Below are 24475 nucleotides of genomic sequence, written 5' to 3'. Positions count from 1 at the left end.
GAATTGACATTATTAAAGAATCTACAGATACAAACTTACCGTTTCATGTCGGCCAATTTTAGCTTTCTCGATGCTTTTCTGCAGGTTTGCATGCTTTTGGTTTCCCTCAGATAACTGGAGAATTGAAACAAATAAAATGGTTTGCTAAGATAAACTTGCTTAACATAAAGTTTATGAATCAAGAAGACAAAATGAGATTTGTCTTCAGCCCAAGTCAGTATAACAAAAATGTCAAAGACTATGTTGGGAACTAATTTCTCTAACTTGAAGAAAACCAAGTACCATGAATCATTAGGGCAGACTGAAAAAAACAAAGTTTAAAATATTTCTTCTTATACTATACAAAAAAATGTACAATATGCTTTCAATCTTTTCTACAGTCTTCATTTATTAGGTTCCCCGCCCCCATTACAAATAACTTGAGGTATATTATTTAGTTAAAAATTTAACTTGAAAGTTAAAAAAAAATCTGTTTTATATAAATTCTCTCTTCACATTTCATTTCACTTCTGACAAAAGTCTTGTTTGAAACTCTCTATACTGTTTCTTATAGGCTGGTAGTACTGTGACCTGTTTCACTAACATAGAGTCAAAAATGAACACATCACTGTATACTAAGTTCTTAGAGAAGAAAAAATCTATTAGATTGTTGCCAATTTTATGCATGTTTTACATACGTTAAAAGTGAGCAGTTTAAGCATTTTACGAAGCTTAGAAAGTAGTAAGTTATATTGTAAAAGGATTAAATAATACCAGCCTAAAGAGACCTTAAATACAGAATATTCAGTAGCATGTGGTTGGGCCCACGCCAAAAAGGACTGGTTAACTTCAGAACATTGCCTCCCCATCTCAATTTTATTAATCTCACCTGGGCCCAAGATTAAATAAATAATCACAGGAAATTCTCAATACTAAATTCTCCATGACATTTTTTGCTACATAAACTAGTTAGAAATTTTAGACTCATTTGATTGGGTAAGGGCTTTTTAAAAACATATTCCACTCCTCACTCACTCTTGAGTTATGAACATTTGGGAAATAATTAACGAATGGATGAGTAATTTCTTTTGGCTGATTCTAAGAAACTGACCTTTCACCATATGACCTCATTATATGTAGAGGGTGAATTATATTTAGATACCCTTTTTTTCTTAAAAATCACAAACAGTATCTTCAAAAAGTTTGTAGCTTTACCCTGACTTTGGGAAATGTTCCACTTCTCAATATGCACAAAGGGAATATTGTCAGTTTTCCTTTAATGGCTCTCTAGTCCCTGATTCTAATCCATAGCATGAACAAGATCCATCTGTGATGCCAAGACACCACCACCAAACCAGTTATACCTCTTCTTGAGAGTAATTATCTTCCTAAGTTAAAAAAACAAAAATCTGCTGTAGAGTTAAAAGCCAAAATAAGCTTTAAAGCCCTAAATTTAGCAAAGAGATCTTATTCTTTAAAACAAGGGTTCTCACTTATAAAATAACACTCTGTTTAAAAGGTTAATATTCCACCCTGAAGGACCCACCTGAAATAATTAATAAATGCATGTAACATCTGAATTCAGGAGTAGAGAATTTTCCAATGAAAAAATACACACATACATTAGCATAACATTTTTCCATTACAAATGTTTTTAAAATAACCAAGTAGGCAGATGTTACCCAAAAATGAAGAACTATGTAAAAATAAGCCAATAATTAATGGACATATATCTTAATTCTATTAATGAAGTGTCTCCCAGGTATTGTATGTCTGCTTGTAATTATTTACAACTTAAAAGCATTTGAAAGAGAGCTAATTCAGGAATTCCTTAACTCTGAAGATAACCTTATGTATTTTAAATGTGATTTCATGACTCGTCATTTTAAGTATCTTGGTAATGGAGGGAGGCACAATCTAAATGATTATCAAATGAGAAGCTTCTGCTAATTATCCTAAGTACTGAAACAATTTGGTTCAACTCAATAGTGAAGTCTTCTTGGCTCTGTTTAGTTCTTAAAATCTCAACTACTGGAAACAATGAAAGCAACTCTTGTGAGGCTGCACATGCTACCAGTTTTTCATCTACGTATCGCTTAGAAGCAATACTGCTATAGTTCCTAACACATACCTTGGAATTAAACCAAATTCAGTCCTCGTGATTAAGAGCTGAGATTTTCAGCCACTCTATAGGTATTATCTAAACCACAAGTTCTAAACTTTAGCACACATCAGAATCACCTGAAGGGCTTGTTAAAACACAGGTCGCTGGGCTCCACATCCCAGGTTTTGAACAGTAGAGGTCTGGGATAGAGCCTAATAATTTGCATTTCTAACATGCTTCTGGTTAGGGGCACCACACTTTTGAGAACTACTGGACTACACAAAAACCTGTTTTCTTGCAGTAACAAACCCAACTAAAACACACAAGATATTAATACATGGGAGAATATTACCTAGTTCATCAGCAAAAATGAATTATTGCTAAATACTGTAGTCTGAACTAGAAACAAAATATCTCAATATTTCTGTCACTGAAATACAAAAGTCCACATTTACAAAAATAGAAAAAGAAGCGATACTCTATAGTTAAGAAAAGTATTCACCACAGGATTCCTTTAAAGAGCAAACTCTCTTGACATTTCTATAACATAAAACAAGAACCAACTATAAATTAACACTGTAACAAATCCATTTCCAACTTTCACTAAAACAAATAATTTTTAAAACCAAGTAACTCAGAAAAAACAGCAGCAGCAACAACAACAAAAATGTCTTATAATTAGTAAGAACAGGATTTCATCTTTAGACTTGAGGAAGGATCTGACACAATGCTTCTCTTTAATGCATTCCAGACCACCTATACAGATACTCAGGGTTCAGAAACATAATGCCAATGTTTTCTAAAGAGCTAATTCACTGCCTGGAGGAACTGCCTATTCAGAAGAGGAACAGGAAGATTGATTCAAGCTGGCTGCACTGGAATTCTGATTTGCTCCTTTTCAGAAATAAAAAAAAATTTCAAAGCATTATGAAAAAAATATAGAGTTTTCATAGGTGGGAAAGAATGTCAAGGAACAGAGGATGGGGAAAAGAGGTAATATAGCAAGAGAAACCAGAACAGTCTACTGCTTTATCAAAACTCATGTACGGTATGTTACGGAAAAAAAAGGTTCTATGTCTTGTTTTTCCTTAAAAAAAAAATAAAAGCAAGGCAGTATAATTTGATTTCATATGTTTAAAAACTCTTATTAGTGTATCTACAATTTTAAAATTTATTTTTAAGGCAATATTCCATTTAGGAATCAATCATAAGGAAACAATGAACACTATAAAGATGTATTTATATATAAAGATGGGAGCTATATAATTCTCTTAACAATAGAGAAATGTTAAATCATTATTTCATAGTATGGATGTATCACAATTATGTAGCCAAAGGAAACGTTTTAAAAGAACTTTTAATGACACAGATACAGAACAGAGTTTTAAAAAAGCTGGAAACAAAAGTGTCAATACATTTGAGAGCCTATCTATCACCAAAAACACTCAAAACCCCCAAAAAACTGCAAGAAAGTGCACAAAACTTAACAAATGGTTACCTCTGTATTGCAGAACATACTTTTAAATTTTCTATATTATGAGCGTATATAACTACTATTTAAAAAATCCTTTTCCTGGGAAAGGGGGTAGGGGGAGGAAAGGAATAGGTGAGGGAGATTAAGAGGTAAAAATTTCCAGTTTCAGAATAAATGAGTCATGGGTATGAAATGTACAGCGTGGGGAATATAGTCAATAATTATGTAATATCTTTGTACGGTGATGTATCATAACTAGAGTTATCATGGTGATCAGTTTGAAATGTACAGAAAAATAGAATCACTATGTTGTATAATAGGAACTAACAAAGTATAGTAACTTATGGAAAAAGAGATCAAATCTGTGGTTACCAGAGACAGGGGTGGGGGGGATTGGATGAGGGCAGTCACAAGATACAAACTTCCAGATATAAGATAAATAAGTACTAGGGGTGTAATGTACTACATGATAAATATAATTAACACTGCTATATGTTATATATGAAAGTTAAGACAGTAAATCCTGAGTTATGACAAGAAAAAAATATTTTTTTTCTATTTCTCTAATTTTTTATCTATATGAGATGATGGATGGTCCCTAAACTTACTGTGGTAATCACAGCATGACATATGTAAATCAAATCATTATGCTGTACACCTTAAATTTATACAGTGCTGTATGTCAATTATATCTCAATAAAACTTGAAGAAAAAATTATTTTCCCATTATAAGCAATATATGAATATATTTTCAAGAGATTAAAATGAGTACATTTTTGTTTTAAAAGACTCAAACAATGCAGAAGTATTTAAACAAATTCCCCTTTGCTCTCCACCTCTGCACCATCCCCACTACCCCCCTCCTAGGGAGGGACCCCTATAAAGTCTAGGGGGCATCCTTCTTGTCCCAATTCCTTTGCTTCATACACTGATATGATCAATGTGGAGAACATGTCAAAACATACATGGGATTATCCTTTATGTTTCATGTCAACATATTTTCTAAGGTCTATTTCATTTTCTAAAAAATAGATTTTATTTTTTAGAGCAGTTTTAGCAAAATTGAGTGGAAGTTAGAGAGAGCTCCCATATAACCCTTGCCTCCACATACACACAGGCTCCCCCAATCAAAATTCCCCACAGAGTGGTACATTTGTTACAACTGATGAACCTATACTGACACATCGCTATCACCCAAAGTCCATAGTTTTCATTAGGGTTCACCCTCGGGGTTGTACATTCAATGGGTTGTAACAAATGTATAATGACATGTATTCATCATTACGGTATCATAGAATATTTTCACTGCCTTAAACATCTTCTGTGCTCTGCCTATTCACGCCTGTCTCCCCCCAACCTCTGGCAACCACTATCTATATAGTTTTGCCTTTCTAGAATGTCATGTAGTTGGAATCATACATTATGTAACCTTTTCAGATTGGCTTCTTTCATTTAGTAATATGCATTTAAGGTTCCTCCATGTCTTTTCATGGCTTGATAGCTTATTTCTTTTAATCATTGAATGATATTCCATTGTCTGAAGGTACCACAGTTTTTTTATGCATTTACCTACTGAAGGACATCTTGGTTGCTTCCAAGTTTTGGCAATTATGAATAAAACTGTTATAAACATTCATATGCACATGTTTTCCACCCATCTGGGTAAATCTCAAGGAATGCAATTGGCTTCTCTGTACTGCTACACTTATCTGTCTATTCTTACACAACTAGCAAGTTTTAATTACTGTAGCATTATATTTTGATATCTGATAGGGAAAATCCTACACCATTGTTCTTCCTTTTTAAATACTTCCTTGGTCTTTCTTGTAGTTTCTCTACTACATGAACTTGAGAATTATCCATAAAAATCTAGTGGGATTTTGGTTACCATAACATATAAATGACATAAATTGATGTTTTTATATTTGAGTTTACTCATTCATGAATATGTTGCTCCATTTACTTAAGAGTTCTTTCACGTCCTTCAGTAGAGTTTTGCAATTTTCTTCATGTTTGCCTTCCCCATTTCTTGTTAGGGTTTAATACTGGTTTTGGTGCTGAGAGATAGGCAACGACCCCAGGCCTAAGCCTATCACTGTATGAATGCTCTTCTTCACAGTGGTTGATTTCAGTGTTGAATCAGGATAAGATCAAAGTCTTTTGTTCAATGGTTGTGGGAAACAACTCTCTCCTGCCCTCTGGATTGTAAACTGTATAGCTACAGGACAGCAAACAAACCAAATTACTGCTGGCAGCCATCTTAGAACCATGAAGAAAGCCAACTTGAGGACAAAGGCATTACACAAAAGGCAAAACCAAGAGAAACAGAGTCAGAATCTTGATTAAATTATGCCTGAAGCATGCTCTACTTTTGAAATATTTTAATTTAAATGAGCCATTAAATCAATCTCACCTTTATCATTCATACCAAGTAAACTCGGGTTTTCTACCTTTACCACAGTAAACACTAACTGTTACAATGGATAAAGCTCTAACAATAGTCTATTTCATACAGTGCTGGCCAGCTATGAAAGCTGTGAAATATTTTGGAAGACATCAAATTTAAAAGATTCTTATTCCTCTATATTGGGTTATAGAACTAAGTCTTCAAGAATAGGAATGAGTAAAGTAATGTATACCAGGAAGGCTCTTCATTCAATAAACATTTATGAAGTGCCCACTATACACACAGTTACAATACTATTGGCCCAAACCTTTTCACTAAATAAATATAGTAACAAATAACTCAAGGTATGTATGAGCACTGAATGTCTGTTGAGTATTTTTGAAATATTTTCCTTATGCTACAAGACAATGCTCATTAAAAGATAACACTCCATGAAGCTAGTAAAAATATAGCATATTAATATTCCATTTAACCACGAGATCAAATTTCCAGCAATCCAGCCCTGTGGAACACACTTAAGAACCTGAGAAAAGTATATCAGGAATCCTAAATAATGGACACAGGAAAAACATGGGAATCCCATCAGGAAAGCAACATAAAGGGAAAGTGAAGCCACTCAGTAAGTGCACACTTGAGGAGAATTCAAACACCCACACATAATAACTGCTGAAGATGAGATCATGGTAATCAAACATTACAATGTAAAGAAACAAACTGTTAGAGCAGTGCACAACAAACGAGATTAGCATTCCTTCAACGAGAAATATCAGGAATATGTTCAATAAGGTTAAAGTGATAAAAGGAGAAACAGAAAGCTAAAGAAATTACAAGAAGAAAAAAGCAAGATTTGAAAATGAACTATCTGAAAATGAACTATTGTAGATGAACTATTTTTAATTTCTAGGAAGCAGTAAAAAATATTAAGAAGTAATTAAGAGATACAGAAGATATAAAAAGAAGGTCCAACAGAAGCCTTATGGTATTGTGAGAATGAAGTTAGAAGTTGTGACTATAGTCAAAGCCTTATGCAGAATCCAATTAGAAGTCATTCAGATATTTTGAAAGCCAAAGCCATGCAAAATCCAAATGATACTGGGAGGGAAGTTAGATACAAAGTTATGGAGGAACATAGACTCGTCAGACATGAGAACTGGGTTCCAATATGACAAACTCAGAAATGAGGGCTAAGTAGTAGGGGCTACGAATTGTCTGCTAACTTCCATTTTTTCTTAGTAATAGGGCCTCAAACAATAGTGAAAATAAATAGGAATTATTATCTTTCAGTGCTGTGGGCAAGAATATGTCCTAGATAGGGAACCTGTTAAGAAATACATCTGAGAAGAAAACCCAAAATCTACTTGGTGGAAGGGCAACCCTGAAATTATTTGGAATGACAGAATTGTTTAACAAGTAAACTTTTTTAAATCAAGGGGAGATTTAAAATTAATTATAAAGATGAGCAGATCTGTATTATTAATATCTTTGTGTTAAGAAATAACCTATACATATTTTGCATTGTACTCATAGGGTAAAACCATAGAAGCAACTTAATTCCTCCCCCACATCTGCCATTTTAGAAACAGCTCAGTGAGGGAAGTACTTCCTCTGCCACTAAATGAAGAGTTGGGAGTCCCATGATGTTTTTCGTCACTCTAAATCAAGATCTACAATTATTTTAAGTTGCCAAACAAAGCCTTAATTCAGAAATTAGAATGTCTAACATAATAATCAACACCTCAAATCTTGATTTAAAGGTAAGACTTCTCTCCTTTTCAGCAACTGCTGGCTGCCGGTGGGTTTTGCTGGAAAGGGTGCATTGTCCTTTTCTCTTTCTTGGCCTAGAGTTTCTGTCCTCCCTTTAGTCCACTGACTGAAGTTTCTGCCTCCTGTTCCCCACCTCTACCAAGCCTGGAGAAGGGGAGAGAGAACAGAACAAGTAAAGGGGACCCAAAATATCTTACTGTTAAGATGTCTCAGTGCTCTCTGGGCCTGACATGTTTGCTGAATTCTTGCATGGCTGCGCTCCTGGGTTCTTTGTAGTAAGAACCCAGGGTTCCACTATCTGTAATCTCCATGATGCAGAAGACACATTTTATTGCTCTGGGGGCTACACAACATTCCCGCTCACTGTCCCCCTTCCCTAGCTTGCCTCCTACCCACTTCCAGCCTGGTTTTTCAGATTCATTCCACACACACACACACACACACACACACACACTCTCTCTCTCTCTCTCTCTCTCTCTCTCTGTGTTAGGTTTCAATGCCCTCTGGAACAGAATATAACGTGCCTCCAGATGGGCTCTTGTTCTCTCACTTTTGAGTGTTGGCTCACATGTAGTCCACAGGGGCACTCGTGTATGCAAAAAACTCCAGGATTGCTGGCCCATTCCTTACTTTTATGTATTGTAACAATTGAGAGAATCTACCAATAGATCTACATAGATGCTAAAATCAGCAAATTACTTTTACATAAGGAATTGCTTATTTTCCTATTGACTCTCAAGAGCAGTGGGAAATGATATGCTCACATTTCACTCTTAACATTTATGAATACTTCTTGTGAGAATTAAGATTGTCCACTATTGAAATTTCTAATAAAAATGTTAACTTAAATACTACTTAAAATGTTTTGATCCAATAAGTTATTCAGTTCAAGTAATTTAGTTTCATTAGAATCTACTCACTGAAAACACAACAAATTACTTGCTAAGAAGCATCAGTTAAAGAGCTTAACTTAAGCTCAAATATACGTTATAATAAACTTCACCTTAAATTTATAAAGCCAAAGAAAAAGTCATAAAGAGACAACAGTGCTGAGAAATAGTGGCTGAATAAAGTAGCTGTCCATAAAGGCTTTTATCTTTTTAAGAGAATGATGTTCTTCTTTTTTTTTTTTTTTTCTATTTCTGCCTCTTATAGTGAAAAGATTCAAGAGAACTTGGATTTTAAAGGATTAAGAAAGCAAACGAAGGCCTTCTCTTCCACAGCCTAAGCAGCTTTAGCACAATGAAGAGAGCAACCTAACACATTTGGATGGTATAAACTAACTCAAGAGCTGAGAGCAGCCAACCAAACTAAGATTTGTGGCAAGTTTAAGTGTTAGAAATTACTGAAAAGGTAAAAATGTATTTAACTTTAAAAACTATAGTAATTAACAAAAATTTAAATTGAGGTTTCTTTGCATCCAATCGAAATTTTTTAAAAAGTTATAGACTAGGAAATTTATGGTTATAAATAAATATAAATACTAGGGAACCTGAACAAAGCCCTATATTTGAATCTGATGAAATGCAGGCCTGGAAGTTCGGACCCATGCCCTTTGGTCAAGTAAGAACCATACTTTAAACAAAAAAAGCACCCAACTAATAGGGTTATTTTTGTGAAACTTCTAAATATATAAAACAGCCAGAGACATTATGAACACTGAAATATTAAAGTGTACAAAATACTGATATACTATTTGAGGGCAAAACAAGACAAATGAAATTAGGGCTATCCCAGGAAGCTAAGGATATATATGACTTTGACACTGCCACCACCTGGTGGCATGACATCAAAATTGTAGGTCCAGTTTTTTGTAAAATAAGTCTTTCCAGGTTGGCTGATTTGGGGAGAAAACAGTTATGAATGAGAATAGCTGTTATAAACCTGTAATCCATATGAAGCACAGAAGAATGTTTTGGGTATGGTATAGGGAATTCTATATCTCTGGAGTCAGGCTTCTCAAACTCATCCAGCAAGTAAATCCAACAGCAAAGGAGAATTACTGGGGGAAGGTTCAGAAGCCTAGCCCAAAGCTACCTACTACAAAAGCAAAACAAACAAATATAAAAAATAAATCACTGAAATCTTAAGTTCTATGGTAAAAATTCCTGCAAGTTTCAAGTTGTAATATTAACTACTATAATTTTTATTATTTAAAATTATTTACTAATAAAAATCCTGTTTACATACTTCCCTCACCTACCCACAAGTTTTGAGTCACTCAACCTCAACAAACATATTTAATTCTTGATTATCTGAGATGGTGGAGAGAATAAAAACATTCAATTTAAAAGACATGACTTTTAAGTGCTTAAAGATATAATTTTGTGGATCCTGTTAGTTGCCTGTCTAAAGCCTTTTGTTCTTTGTAAACAGAACTCCAACTTTGTTCAGATTGGGATGGCAGTGTGCTCAGAGAGAACGGGTCCCCTCCCATTTAACAGGTCCCAGAGGTTAGACTATGATGGCTTACCCTTCCAGCATGAGCATGTATCTCAGACTTGGCCAAAGAGACAATAAAGGGAAGCCTATTAGGGAAAGGGGGCATTCTGGGATTTTCCTCCTGCATAAAAAGAGAGAGATGTATAAGAAGAAAGCCCATCATTATTCCTGCTTTGGACACTGTCATGGGAAGATATAGCTGCTGCAGTAGCTACGTGCATCCAAAAAGGGAAAGCCAAAAACCATCAGAGAAGCCAGTCCAGATCTCTGATATCAATGTGTCCGGGCGGAAGGCTCCTAGACCAAGTATACAATAGTTAGGACTGAGACTAGGCAGTGCTGTATTGATTTACTCATTCATTCAATAACATGTATTTTGTTTCTATGTCTCTCAGTAACTGCATTCCATGCTGGGGATAAAACATGGTTAAGATATCCCTGCTCTCAGAATGTCTGCCGTGGTAATACGGCACATAAAGACTTCACCCTATAAAAGAAATATATGTAAGAGAGACAAAGCACAAAGTAGTACTGAACTTGCTGAGGAGGGGATAAAAACTTCCCAGAAGAAAAGATTTCTGACATAGGTCTTAAATATCTCTGGTTAATGGACAGGTTGGAGTTTGTTAGGTAGACAAGTAAAAAGAGCCAGCCAGGTGCAGCATGTGAAGACACAAGAAATAAAATGAACAGCATTCAGGAAACAATGTAAACAATTTGGTTAAACTGGTGTGTAGGGTTGTAGAAGGGTAACAGCAGGTTATTAGTCTGGCCAGTGGCAGAAGCTAGATTACAGAGAGCCTTAAAGTCAGGTTGAGGAATCTGGACTTGTTATTCAGGAACAGGAAACCATCCAAATGGCATTAAAAGACACTACTACAGCAGATGGAAGAAAGTGAAGACTGGAGACAGGGAGTTCAGTAAAGACACTAATTCAAAATTCTGAGCCAGAGATAATGAGAGTCTAAGCCAAGACAGTAGCAGTGAAGAGGGAGAGGAAGGGAGAGATTTGCGACATATAAGTATGTTGAATCAGAAGAGTTTGGAACCCACTGGGTGTGGAGAAAAGGGAGAGAAAAAAAAACTAAGGTAACTACCAGGTTTCTGTTGGGCGACTAAGGGGGTAGTAGTTTCAGAGTCTATAAGACACAGAGGAGCAGGTTTGGGTAAAGAACTGAGTTTTGAACAAACTGAATGTGAGTTGCCTGCCAGCCATTCAAGTAGGGATGTGCAGTAAGTAGCTGAATACACAGGTGTGGAGTTCAGTGCAGACGTATAGGCAGGAGATAAACCAGGGAATCAGAAGTATACAGGTGGCAATGGAAGCCATAGGAGTAGATGAGACCTCCCAGAAGAGTGTGCAGAGCTAGGGAAAGGAACTGAGGATATAAGGCTATGGTCCAGTCTGCGGGCCCTTAGTATGTCAAGAGTGGCTGCCTGGCTTTGAGGGCTTTTCCCCCCCATTTCAAAAATGTTAACAGAAAACATGTATTTACTTAAGATGGGGCTACAAAGGCTAGCTAAAATCTCAGGATTTAAATTCTTCTAAATGGTAATTCTTCAAAAACGAGACTCTAATGGAAAGAATAAACTCAATTAGGGAGACTGGAGTATTATTTTAAAGCCTAGATTTATATCAGCTAAGTATGTTAGCACTAGTTATTTCACATCAATTTTGAAAAGCTTTCATTGGTGTCATATGTACCTCTAGTTTAAAAAAATGGGAAAAAAATAACTTAAAATGCAATGGGGAGCAGAAATAAATAAAACAGAGACTAAGCAAAATAGAAAAGATCAATAAAACTAAGAGCTGGTTCACTGAAAAGATAAACAAAACGGATAAACCTTTAGCCAGACTCATCAAGAGAAACAGAGAGAGGATTCAAATAAATAAATTCAGAAATGAAAAAGGGGAAGTTACAGACACCACAGAAATACAAAGGATCATAAGAGATTACTATGAATAATTGCATGCCAATAAAATGGACAACTAAGAAGAAATAGATAAATTCCTAGAAACATACAATCTCCCAAGACTGAAACAGGAAGAAATAGAAAATATAAATAGACCAATTACCAGAAATAAAATTAAATCAGTAAAAAGAAAGAAGAAAGCTTCCAACAAACAAAAGTCCAGAGCCAGACAGCTTCACTAGGGGATTCAACCAAACATACAAAGAAGAATTAATGCCTATACTTCTCAAATTAATCTAAAAAATTGAAGAGGAAGGAACACTTTTGAACTTATTCTATGAAGCCAGCATCACCCTGATACCAAAACCAGACAAAGACACCACAAAAAAAGAAAATTATAGGCCACTATCATTGATGAACATATGCACAAAAATCCTCAACAAAATATTAGCAAAACGAATTCAACAACACATTAAAAGGATCATAAACCATGATCACGTGGGAGTTATCCCAGGAATGCAAGGATGGCTCGATATACACAAATCAGTCAATGTGATACACCACATTAACAAATTTTTTATTTTATTTTTTTAAAAAATTTATTTTATTTTTTTAATTTTCGGCTGCATTGGGTCTTCGTTGCCATGTGTGGGCTTTCTCTAGTTGCGGCGAGCGGAGGCTACTCTTTGTTGCGGTGCATGGGCTTCTCATTGCAGTGCCTTCTCTTGTTGCAGAGCACAGTCTCTAGGCACGTGGGCTTCAGTAGTTGTGGCATGCGGGCTCTAGAGCACAGGCTCAGTAGTTGTGGTGCACGGGCTTAGTTGCTCCACGGCATGTGGGATCTTCCCAGACCCGGGCTTGAACCCGTGTCTCCTGCACTGGCAGCTGGATTCTTAACCACTGCACCACCAGGGAAGCCCCACATTAACAAATTGAATAAAAATCATATGATCATCTAAACAGATGCAAAAAAAAAAAGCTTTTGACGAAACTCAACATCCATTTATGATAAAAAACCCTCTCAACAAAGTGGGTATAGAGGGAACATACTTCAACATAATATAGGCCGTATATGACAAACCTACAGACAACATCATACTCAATGATTATAAGTTGAAAGCATTTCCTTCAAGATCAGGAACAAGACAACAATGCTCACTCTCACAGCTTTCATTCCACCAAAAAATTGTTAGAACTAATAAAATAATTCAGTAAAGCTGTAGGATACAAAACTAATATAAAGTATCTGTTGTGTTTCTATACACTAATAATGAACTATCAGAAAGAGAAATTAAGAAAATATTACCATTTACAGTTGCATTAAAAAGTGTAAAACATCAAGGAATAAATCTAACTAAGGAGATAAAGACCTTTACTTGGAAAACTATAAAACACTGACTAAAGAAATTAAAGACAAAATATACTGTGCTCATGGATTAGAAGAATATTGTTAAAACGACCATTCTACCCAAGGCAATCTACAGATTCAAAACAAGACTATCAAAATACCAATGGCAATTTTCACAAAACTATAACAAATAATTCCAAAATTTGTATGGAAACACAGAAGACCCCCAAATAACCAAAACAATCTAAAGAAAGAAGAACGAAGCTAGAGGTATCATGCACCCTGATTTCAAACTATACTACAAAGCTACAGTAATCAAAACAGTATGGTACTGGCACAAAAACAGACACATAGATCAATGGAACAGAATAGAGAGCTCAGAAATGAATCCACACACTTATGGTCAATTAATCTACAACAAAGGAGGCAAGAATATACAGTGCAGAAAAGCCAACTCTTCAATAAATGGTGCTGGGAAAATTGGACAGCTACATGTACAAGAATCAAACTAGAACTTTCTCACACCACATACAAAAATAAACTCAAAATGGACTAAAGACTTAGATGTAAGACCTGATATCACACACCTCTCAAAAGAAAACACAGGCAATATGCTCTTTGACATGGATCTTAGCAAGATTTTTTTTTTGGGTATGTCTCAGGCAAGGGAAACAAAAGCAAAAGTAAACAAACGGGACTACATCAAACTAAACAGCTTTTGCACAGTGAAGGAAACTATCAACAAAACAAAAAGGCCACCTCTGAATGGGACAAGATATTTACAAATGATATATTTGATAAGGGGTTACTATCCAAACTATACAAAGAATTCATACAATCTAACATCAAAAAACAAACAACTCAATTAAAAAATGGGCAGAGGATCTGAACAGATATTTTTTCCAAAGAAGATATACAGATGGCCAACAGACACATGAAACGATGTTCAATATCACTAATCATTAGAGAAATGCAAATCAAAGCCGCAGTGAGATATCACCTCAGACCTGTCAGAATGGCTATCATCAAAAAGACAAGAAATAACAAGTGTTGGTGAGGATGCAGAGAAAAGAGAACCCTTGTATACTGTTGGTGGAAATGTAAATTGGGGCAGCCACTATGGAAAAGGGTATGGAGGTTCCTCAAAAAATTAAAACTAGAACTACCATATGATCTAGCAATTCTGCTTCTGGGTATTTTTCCAAAGAAAACAAGATCACTAATTCAAAAAGATATATGCATTCCTATGCTCTTTGCAGCGATATTCACAATAGCCAAGATACGAAACAACCTAAGTGCCCACCATCGATAGATGAATGAATACAGAAGATGATACACACACACACACACACACACACACACACACACACACACACACAGAGGAATATTACTCACCCACAAAAAAGAATGAAATCTTGCCATTTGCAATGACATGGATGGACCCAGATGGTATACTAAATGAAATAAGTCAGAGAAAGGCAAATACCATATAATTTCACTTATATGTGGAATCTAAAAAACAAAACAAATGAACAAATATAACAAAACAGAAAAAGAGTCATAGATACAGAGAAGAAACAGGTGATTGCCAGAGGGGAGCGGGTGAGGGACGAGTGAAATAGGTGAGGGAAATGAAGAGGTACAAACTTCCAGTTACAAAATAAATGAGTCATGGGGATGAAATGTACAGCATGGGGAATATAGTCAATAAAAATAAAGATAAAATGGGGCGCTTCCCTGGTGGTGCAGTGGTTAAGAGTCCACCTGCCAATGCAGGGGACACGGGTTCAAGCTCTGGCCCAGGAGGATCCCACATGCTACGGAGCAACTGGGCCCATGTGCCACACTACTAAGCCTGCGCTCTAGGGCCCGCGAGCCCCAACTACTGAGCTCACGTGCCACAACTACTGAAGCCTGTGTGCCTGTAGCCCATGCTCTGCAACAGGGGAGGCCACTGCAATGAGAAGCCTGCGCACCACGACAAAGAGTAGACCCCGCTCACCACAACTAGAGAAAGCCCACGCAGAGCAACGAAGACCCAACGCAGCCAAAACTAAATAAATTAAAAAAAAATTTTTTTTAAATAAAATGGGAATGAAGCAATAGAGTCATGAATCTAAAACACAGCCTAGATCAGTGGTCCCCAACCTTTTTGGCACCAATTTTTCCACAGACCAGGGGAAGGGGGGATCATTTCGGGATGATTCAAGCACATTACATTTATTGTGCACTTTATTTCTATTATTATTACATTGTAATATAAAATGAAATAATTATACAACTCACCATAATGCAGAATCTGTGGAATCCCTGAGCTTGTTTTCGCTTGCCACTCACTGATAGGGTTTTTTTTTTTTTAATTATTATTTATTTATTTTGGCTGTGTTGGGTCTTCGTTTCTGTGCGAGGGTTTCCTCTAGTTGCGGCAAGTGGGGACCACTCTTCATCGCGGTGCGCGGGCCTCTCACTATCGTGGCCTCTCTTGTTGCGGAGCACAGGCTCCAGACGCGCAAGCTCAGTAGTTGTGGCTCACGGGCCCAGTTGCTCCGTGGCATATGGGATCTTCCCAGACCAGGGCTCGAACCCGTGTCCCCTGCATTAGCAGGCAGATTCTCAACCACTGCGCCACCAGGGAAGCCCACTGATAGGGTTTTGATATGTGTGCAAGCAACTGATTTATTATGGCCTCTGTGCAGTCAAACCTCTCTGCTAATGATAATCTGTATATGCAGCCACTCCCCAGCGATAGCATCACCCCCTCAGCTCCACCTCAGATCATCCAGCATTAGATTCTCATAAGGAGTGTGCAACCTAGATCCCTCACATGCGCAGTTCACAGTAGGTTCCTATGAGAATCTAATGCTACTGCTGATCTGACAGGAGGTGGAGCTCAGGAGGTAATGCGAGCGATGGGGAGTGGCTGTAAATACATAGGAAGCATCGCTTGCTCGCCCGCTGCTCACCTCCTGCTGTGCTGCCTGGTTCCTAACAGGCCATGGACCGGTACTGGTCTGTGGCCTGGGGGTTGGGGACCCCTGATCTAAGGGAGTAAGTATGGAGAAGAAAACATCCTTTAGAATGATTCTTGAAGAACATGAAGTGGAGAGAAGAAAACAGTAGTAAACGAAAGCAGAATGGTCAGAGAAAGATTAATTATCAAGAGTAAAGAGCTCTAAGAGACAGTCAACCTCATCAAAACTGTTAGAAGGAAGGGGTTATGAAGAGAGTAAGGCAGAAGAATGGCAATGAAAGCATTAAGTGTTGGCACTAAAAGCAGCGAAATTCCAGAGAAGAAACTGAGGCAGCAGGCATCAAAAGCAAAACAGAATTTGCTACCTCTTCTCCATTCTATAATAGTGCCTGCTCGTTTCTCTTTTGCTGAACACGCGTTAATTAAATAGTTCAATTTATTTATGGTCTAGTCTTTGCACTAAAATATGAATTCACTGAGGACAGGGCTATGTCTTAATCTTTTTATTTCTAGCACCTAGCATGGTGCCACAGTACATGCTGAAGTATGGTGTGTACTTCACAAGAACTTGCTGAAGGACCAAATGGCTCTCCATTTTACTCAGGATAAAAACCATGTGATAGCATGGATGGCCTTACATTGCCTGGCCACCTTCCCACTTTATCTCTCTGCTCTGAGTTCTACTACTCCCTTTCACTTATACTTACTCTAGCCAGACTGGCCTCTTTGACGTTTCTTAAACTTACTGGGTATGCTGGTGTCTTGAGGCCTTTGTGTTGGCTGTTTTCTCTGTCCAAACATTGTCTCTCTGGATGTTTCTCCCCAAGATATATTGACAGGTTAACTCCCTCTCCTCCTTCAAATCTCACTTCCTCAAGGTCTACTCTGACCACTCTATTTTAAATCTGCACCCCACCCCCCAACTCTAGTACTACTTAAAAATTTTTTTTCACATACCCACCACTTTTTCATACAATACATAGTTTGCTTAGTGATGTTTATTGTTTGATGTCTGTCTCCCTCCACTAGAATGTGAGCTCCACAAAGGTAGGGATCTTTGTCTGTTTTGCTCATTGATGCATGACCCAAGCACCCTGAATGGTGCCTGGCCCAGAGTCTGCTCAATAAATAAACACATGAGTCACAGTGACAGACAGAAAATGAGAGTCTGCCAGAAGGTGTGGTGATACTTTCTCAGCACTGTGAGTATCTGAGGATATTTCAAATTCAGATACTGGAAAAATCCAGGAAAGGAAGAGTAAGCTGGTAAGAAAGAAGCGGCGAAAAACACACAGACTTGCCATAGGTGTGATCAAGCACAGGTGGCCTTGGTGAAGAAAGTAGGGATAGGGGAAGTAGAAAAATAAATGAACATCTGTACATGAGAAAGTTTGAAAAGCTAAGACCTGATGCTCTCAGTCTTTTCCATCTAGTAGAATGCAATATCAAAACTCCAAAAAGAACTGGTAATTTTATTTAAGAACTACAAATAGGAAGTAGCTTTGTAATTTAGCTTATTAAAAGGAGAAATAGAAGTTGCCAACTGTTTACCGTTTTTATATATATGTGAACTTTGTGATATCAAATGCTACAAAAATAAAAGTTCCTTCTTATCTGGAAGAGATACTAAAAATTATAAATCAAGAATGGAATCATTAAAATGTCTAGTGGTGACTTTTAATCCTTATTGAAAATTATTTGAAGAGGTAATATCCAATACAATAAAGATAGAAAGAACTTCCACTGAGAAAAACTGGCTTGATTTTGATGTATATTACTTCTCACAGTTTTATTTCCTAAGAAAAGTCCATTTTGGAACATTAGTTAAGCGTAATTATGGAAGTTTATAATGTGATTATGCCATTAGGTGATGAGCCTCTGGCTTACTACAGGAAAACAATGTAATTCTTGTCTCATTAACAAAGGGATATGGAGCTTTGACATGGGAGAGGTAAATATAAAACTCTTTTTGAGAGAGAAAGTTGCACTATCTTCTACGAAACAAATCAGTTTATTTTAATAAACTGAACATAACCTGATAATCCTAACTAAAGAAGTAATGTCACTTCAAAAAATTGTCACATTCTTCTTCATTTTCTTTTTTCTTTCTTCACGTAAATAAAAACAATGACGAGCAACAAACTACAAATGCAACAAGCCATACAGTCTCTGTGTACTCTCCACTGTCAAGAGTCACTTACCTGTTATAATAGCTACCAATGACTGCCTTTAGAGAGCCAGGCCTGTAGAGGATGCAGTATATACATGACCTCATTGGAGGTTTTGATATTGCCATTTTACAGATTAAGGAACTGAGATCCAGAGAGATTAGGTAATTTGACCAGGTAGTAAATGGCAATATTGCTGGTTTAATCCAGGTCATCTGGATACCAAAGCCTATGTTTTTCACTGAGAATCCTGTTCCTCTGGGCATCATACTAATACATTAAATTTGTTAACATTCTAAATACAGATACACAATGTCCAGAACAATTTCAAGTGAGGCATCTCCAAGGGAAAAAAAACTATATTTTGAGCTATAAAGCATATACTTAGCTAATATTAATACTTTGTTTCGTTTTGCTTTTGGCCGTGCCGTGCAGCATGTGGGATCTTAGTTTCTCGACCAGGGATCAAACCCGCGCCCCCTGCATTGGAAGCACAGAGTCTTAACCCCTGGACCGCCAAGGAAGTCCCCTAATACTAATACTTTGAAACAAGGGATTAGAATAAAATGGTATTTTTGATCAAGAAGAACCTTTCAATGCAGAAACTAAAATTTCTAAAATAAATAAGAGCCTCTGATATTTAAAAAATCTCAGCAGACAAAATGTGAACACATATCAATGAAAATATATTTGTACAGCAAAAATAGCAAAAAAAGAGATTATCTATACAACAAATAAGATATTGGCCAAGTATTTCCCTATTTCAAGGAAATATAAAAACACATATTATTTTGTTGATGCCCTGCATCACCCCTACAACCAAACTGGAAAAAATCAACGATAAAGCAACGCACTTTCTGTATAACCCATGTATTCACAGGGAACAGGTTAAATAACCATTAAACACTTCTATCTGATCAATCGTGCTGCAGTTACAGAACTTTATACTCTCACAAAACAACATCCTATTTATAACACTACGCCTGCAGCCAACCCTTTTGGTTGACTGACTCATCTAAGCCATCCCCAACCTCCTTCCTCCCTTTTACCCACTTCCACTCCTAGTCTCCTCTACAGAGAGATGTGACACTGTTTCGCTCTATAGATGTAAGCCAAAGTCTGTTGGACAGCTCTGAGAAAGCTTTTGTTTTCCTGCAAAGACAGACATTCCAGCAACTTCCCTTTCCCCTCTTCCATACTATCCTTCAGATATGACAAGAGGAGCAGTGGCAGCCATCTCATGACCATGATGGAAAGGCCAAGAGGACCACAAAGATACGGACATACCACTAAACCACCTATCAACATTAACAGATACCTACCTCTAGACTATAAGTGAGAAAAATAAACTTCCATTTATTTAAGCCACTGTTAGTCAGATATTCCATTATTTTTAGACAAAAGCATTCTTGATCAAACATACAACTTCCAGGCTAACAAGAACATGGTTTAGAAGCTGGTCAGTTGTCTGATGTGTTCATTCATTCATTTGTTTACATGGTTAAATGCCTACCTTACATCAGGATTTAGTACTAGGTTTTGGGGAGAGAAAGTTGAATATGGCTTTTAGTTTGAGACACTCACACTCAATACAAGAGGGAGATGTGTAAATAAGACAAGTGTGATAAATGCTCTAACAGAGCATGAACAAACTTCAATGATAGCACAAAGAGGAACCATGAGATTTTTTTCTTTTTGTTGTTTCAAAAGTCAAAGTCTAGGTTTAAGTCAGAAAAATATAAGACCGGCCAGAACCAGTCCTGTTCTGTCCTCTTCAAATGACAAACTGAAGACAGGAGAGTCTAAGAGGAAAGGAAGAACATTAGACACTGTTGAGGGTTTCTGATAAGGGCCCTCATCTACCCTCTCTGGTATTGTAAGATTAGCTACAAATACAGATAAAGGAGTACAACTACAGAGCGCCTAGAAAACCTGGAGGGTATAGGAACAGAGAAAACCTATCACTTCCTGTCTGGAACCCTGGGAAGAAGCAGCCTCACAGGTACTGTCCACACCATCATGGCACAGGAAGTGCAAAGAAGCACTCTTGCCTCTGTTTTCTGGAGCAGAGTGGGCCTGGGACAACGACTAGCTGGGCAATTTCACAGTGTACACGCCTTACGTGGCCTCCATACTGCCAGCGGAAGCATCTTCCTAAAATAAGGTTCTGATGGTCTCACTTCCTACTCAAAATTCTTCAGCTTAGATACACAGAGCCCTTCATTATCAGGATCTGCCTACCAATTTAGCTTTGGCTCATTCATCCCTCACGCACAATTGAGCGGTACAAAACAACTCAAGATTCTTTCATACATTATGTAGTCTATACACATCTATCTGGTCTTGGCATATAATAACAAAAGCTAAAGCACTTACTATGGATTAGTCATTGTTGTAGGCAGTTATATACAACACATTTAATTGTCACAACTACCCTGTGAAGTAGGAAATATTACGACCACTTTATAGATGAGAAAACAGAGGTACAAGAGGTTTCTAGTAAATGGAAGAAGTTGGATTTGAATCTAGAGAGTCTGGGTCTAGAGTCCACTCTCTTAAACCACTGTGCTACACTGCCTTAACATACAGGTCTCTGTACTCAGAATGCCCTTCACCCTCAGCTCCCTTATGGACTCCCATACATCTTTCCAGAATGAACTTAAATGTCTCCTTCCTTAACTGTAAAGCCGTTCCTCAGCAGAACTAACCTTCACCCTCTGCCATCCTCTTCCATGTTGTACATTATCACACCATATTGCAGAGATTTGTTGACATGTGTGTCTCTTCACTAGACTGAAGTCCTGGAGGACAGGAACTACCTAATTTATCATTATATCCCTCTCATTAGTCACAATGCCTGCCATAGCAAGCATTCACTAAACATTTACTGAATTGAATGAATTTCAATAGAGGTAATGCCTATTTTTATTCAAAAACATTTCAACTTGTCCACACAGCCCAAGAGTGGCCTTACTCTTTATCCACTCAGTTTTACCAATAAAGAATTCCATATACTGATGGTTCCCAACTTGTGATGGTTTGACTTACAATTTTACAACTTCATGATGGTGCAAAAGCAATCCACATTCAGTAGAAATTGTATTTGGAATTTGGATCTTGTCCCAGCTAGTGACAGGCAGTACATACTCCCCGTGATGCTGCATGCTGGGCAACAGTGAGCGGCAGCTCCCAGGCAGCCACGCCATCACCAGGGTAAACAACCAACATGCTTACAACCATTCTGTACCCAGACAACACTTGTTTTTCACTTTCAGTATTTATAAATTACATGAGATATTCAACACTTTACTATAAAATAGGCTTTGTGTCAGATGATTTTGCCCAACTGTAGGCTAATGTAGGTGTTCTGAGCCCTTATAAGGTAGGCTAGGCTAAGCTATGATGTTCGGTGGGTTAGGTGTATTAAATGCATTTTTGACTTGCCATAGTCAACTTCCCATGGGGTTACTGGACATAACCCCACTGTAAGTGGAGGAAGATCTGTACTCATTTCTAAAAACTGGTAAAAAGGTTTTTTAAAATTATCCTGAGAATCTATTAGTGACTCCCAAAACCCATACACTGTGTCTGAAATCCGACTCTGTGGATTTCAAAATGTATTATAACCCGACTCCTAGAAAATCTGTCCCCCAAACTACCTTCCACTAGTAATAAATAGGTTGCAAACCAGAACTTGGTGAAGAACTAAGGAAGATCTCAGCAGAGCAAGAAAACAAAGAGTATGATTTCCGTAATTCTGACCCTTTAAATTAAAAAATCAGTTAAAAACTGCTACATAGACTTGCTGCAGCACTAATGAAACTCTCTGAATCAGTGGACTGTTATCAAGACTAACTTCACATCTTTTGTTTCCTCTAATTCTCATTCACTTCCAGCCTCCAAAACCATGAGAAATAAATGTCTGTTGTTTATAAGCTACCAAATCTGTGGTATTTTGTTAAGCAGCCTGAATGGACTAAGATAAACTCTTAAAACTGTCCCTGGCTGACTGCTCAGTAAATTCTGGCTACCGTTACCAACAACAGCATCAGTGGCTCCCTCTGTTCCCCTCAGTAATTTCCTCCATCCATCTAAATCTAGGCAACTTTCAGCTCAAAATAATCATTTCTAAGAAGTCTCCCTTAACTATATAGACTTTTTTTCATAAAAGCTAATTAACATCTTTTCATTAAAAGTTAATTAACTACGTAAGGTATTTATCTTCCCTTACCAAGTAAAGTATAAATTATCTCAACATGAAACACATATTCTATTATTTTTATATTGCTCAAAGAACTTAGCACCAAGCATGTACACAGGCACACAGTGAATATCTGTAGAAGCAGTTAATACAATCCACACACAGTTGATGGCTTATTTGCTATCTTAGAAAATGTTAAAGAGAAACATAAATTATAACCATGAGGCTTTTTAGACTGTCTTTAATAATGATCAACATATACAACCTAAAGGCAAGAGAGAAAAAAAAAAGTTTCTTGATTTAATTTTCAGACTTGCTACAAGAATGCCCATTCTCAAGAGACAAGTACATTCCTGTACATAATTGGAATCACTGGCAGAAGCAAAGCAGAACAGAATGATACGGAAAAAAAAAAAATTAAGACTTCCCTCTCTCTAATCTGGAAGTAATTAACAAGAAACTCAAAAGAAGTTAACATTTTACTTTGGCAATATGCTGAACAAACTGATCTTTCAGTGCACTTGAATTTGGAATCTGCTTCAATTCAAAATTAACTGAGTGACTTCTATCTTTATATAAATCCCACCATCTCTTGCAGCATTTTTAATCTCTATCACTCATTCAGGCAGTCAGCCATATAACACTTTTCACTCTTCATTTTACTATTTCATGTGTATATATCTTATCTTCAGCACAGGTTACAGGTTCTTTCTTAATAAAGCATGGATCTTGATTTCTACTTTTTTGAATTACCTCCAGTATCTGGTAAAATGTTTTGCACATAGTGGACCCTCAAATATTTGTTCTAACTGAACAAATAAACTTACAGTATATACTCCTGGGTGAGTAATAATTTAGTCAAATCTCCAGCCACTACATAACTGAGTGCCTATGTACACCGGCACTTTACATATACCACTTAATCCACTCAACCCTTTGAAGTAGCTATAATCTTTTTTTTACAAATTGGGAAACTTTAAAGGTTTCAAAGAGCTTAAGAAATTTTCCAAGATCCTTACAACTAGTAAAAAGTGAAACTGTGATTTCAATCCATGTTTGATTTCTAACTACTTCTCTTCCCATTAAGCCATATTGCTTCTCTAAAATGATGAGCACCCTTCAAAGCCATGGTTGAGGGGCATAGTATGATACTGACATTCCTCTCAAATTTCAGTGAGAGAATAAAGTAGGTTTAGGTTGGTGAAATGGTACTGAGTTTTTTCTTGAATTTTTGAATTTTATTTTTTATACAGCAGGTCCTTATTAGTCATCCATTTTATACACATCAGTGTATACATGTCAATCCCAATCGCCCAATTCAGCACACCCCCACCCCCACCCCCCCGCCGCTTTCCCCCCTTGGTGTCCATATGTTTGTTCTCTACATCTGTGTCTCAATTTCTGCCCTGCAAACTGGTTCATCTGTACCATTTTTCTAGGTTCCACATATATGCGTTAATATACGATATTTGTTTTTCTCTTTCTGACTTACTTCACTCTGTATGACAGTCTCTAGATCCATCCACGTCTCAACAAATGACCAAATTTCGTTCCTTTTTATGGCTGAGTAATATTCCATTGTATATATGTACCACAACATCTTTATCCATTCATCTGTCGATGGGCATTTAGGTTGCTTCCATGACCTGGCTGCAATGAACATTGGGGTGCATGCGTCTTTTTGAATTATGGTTTTCTCTGGG

At 37.0% G+C, this 24475-nt stretch overlaps 1 protein-coding gene across 1 annotated transcript in view; it reads right to left on the bottom strand.

Moving 5' to 3' along the window:
- MND1 (meiotic nuclear divisions 1) overlaps positions 1–24475 on the bottom strand; it is a 78789-nt gene that overhangs the window by 30449 nt on the left and 23865 nt on the right. Inside the window, exon 5 of the mRNA XM_068542084.1 lies at positions 40–114. Coding sequence (XP_068398185.1) covers positions 40–114 — 75 coding nt within the window. The remainder of the gene's footprint in view (positions 1–39; positions 115–24475) is intronic.

The sequence above is a fragment of the Eschrichtius robustus genome, chromosome 4 (assembly GCF_028021215.1).
Source record: "Eschrichtius robustus isolate mEscRob2 chromosome 4, mEscRob2.pri, whole genome shotgun sequence".
In the NCBI taxonomy this organism is placed as follows: Eukaryota; Metazoa; Chordata; class Mammalia; order Artiodactyla; family Eschrichtiidae; genus Eschrichtius; species Eschrichtius robustus.
The sequence above is the reverse complement of the archived record's forward strand: the minus strand, read 5'-3'. Positions and strand labels throughout refer to the sequence as shown.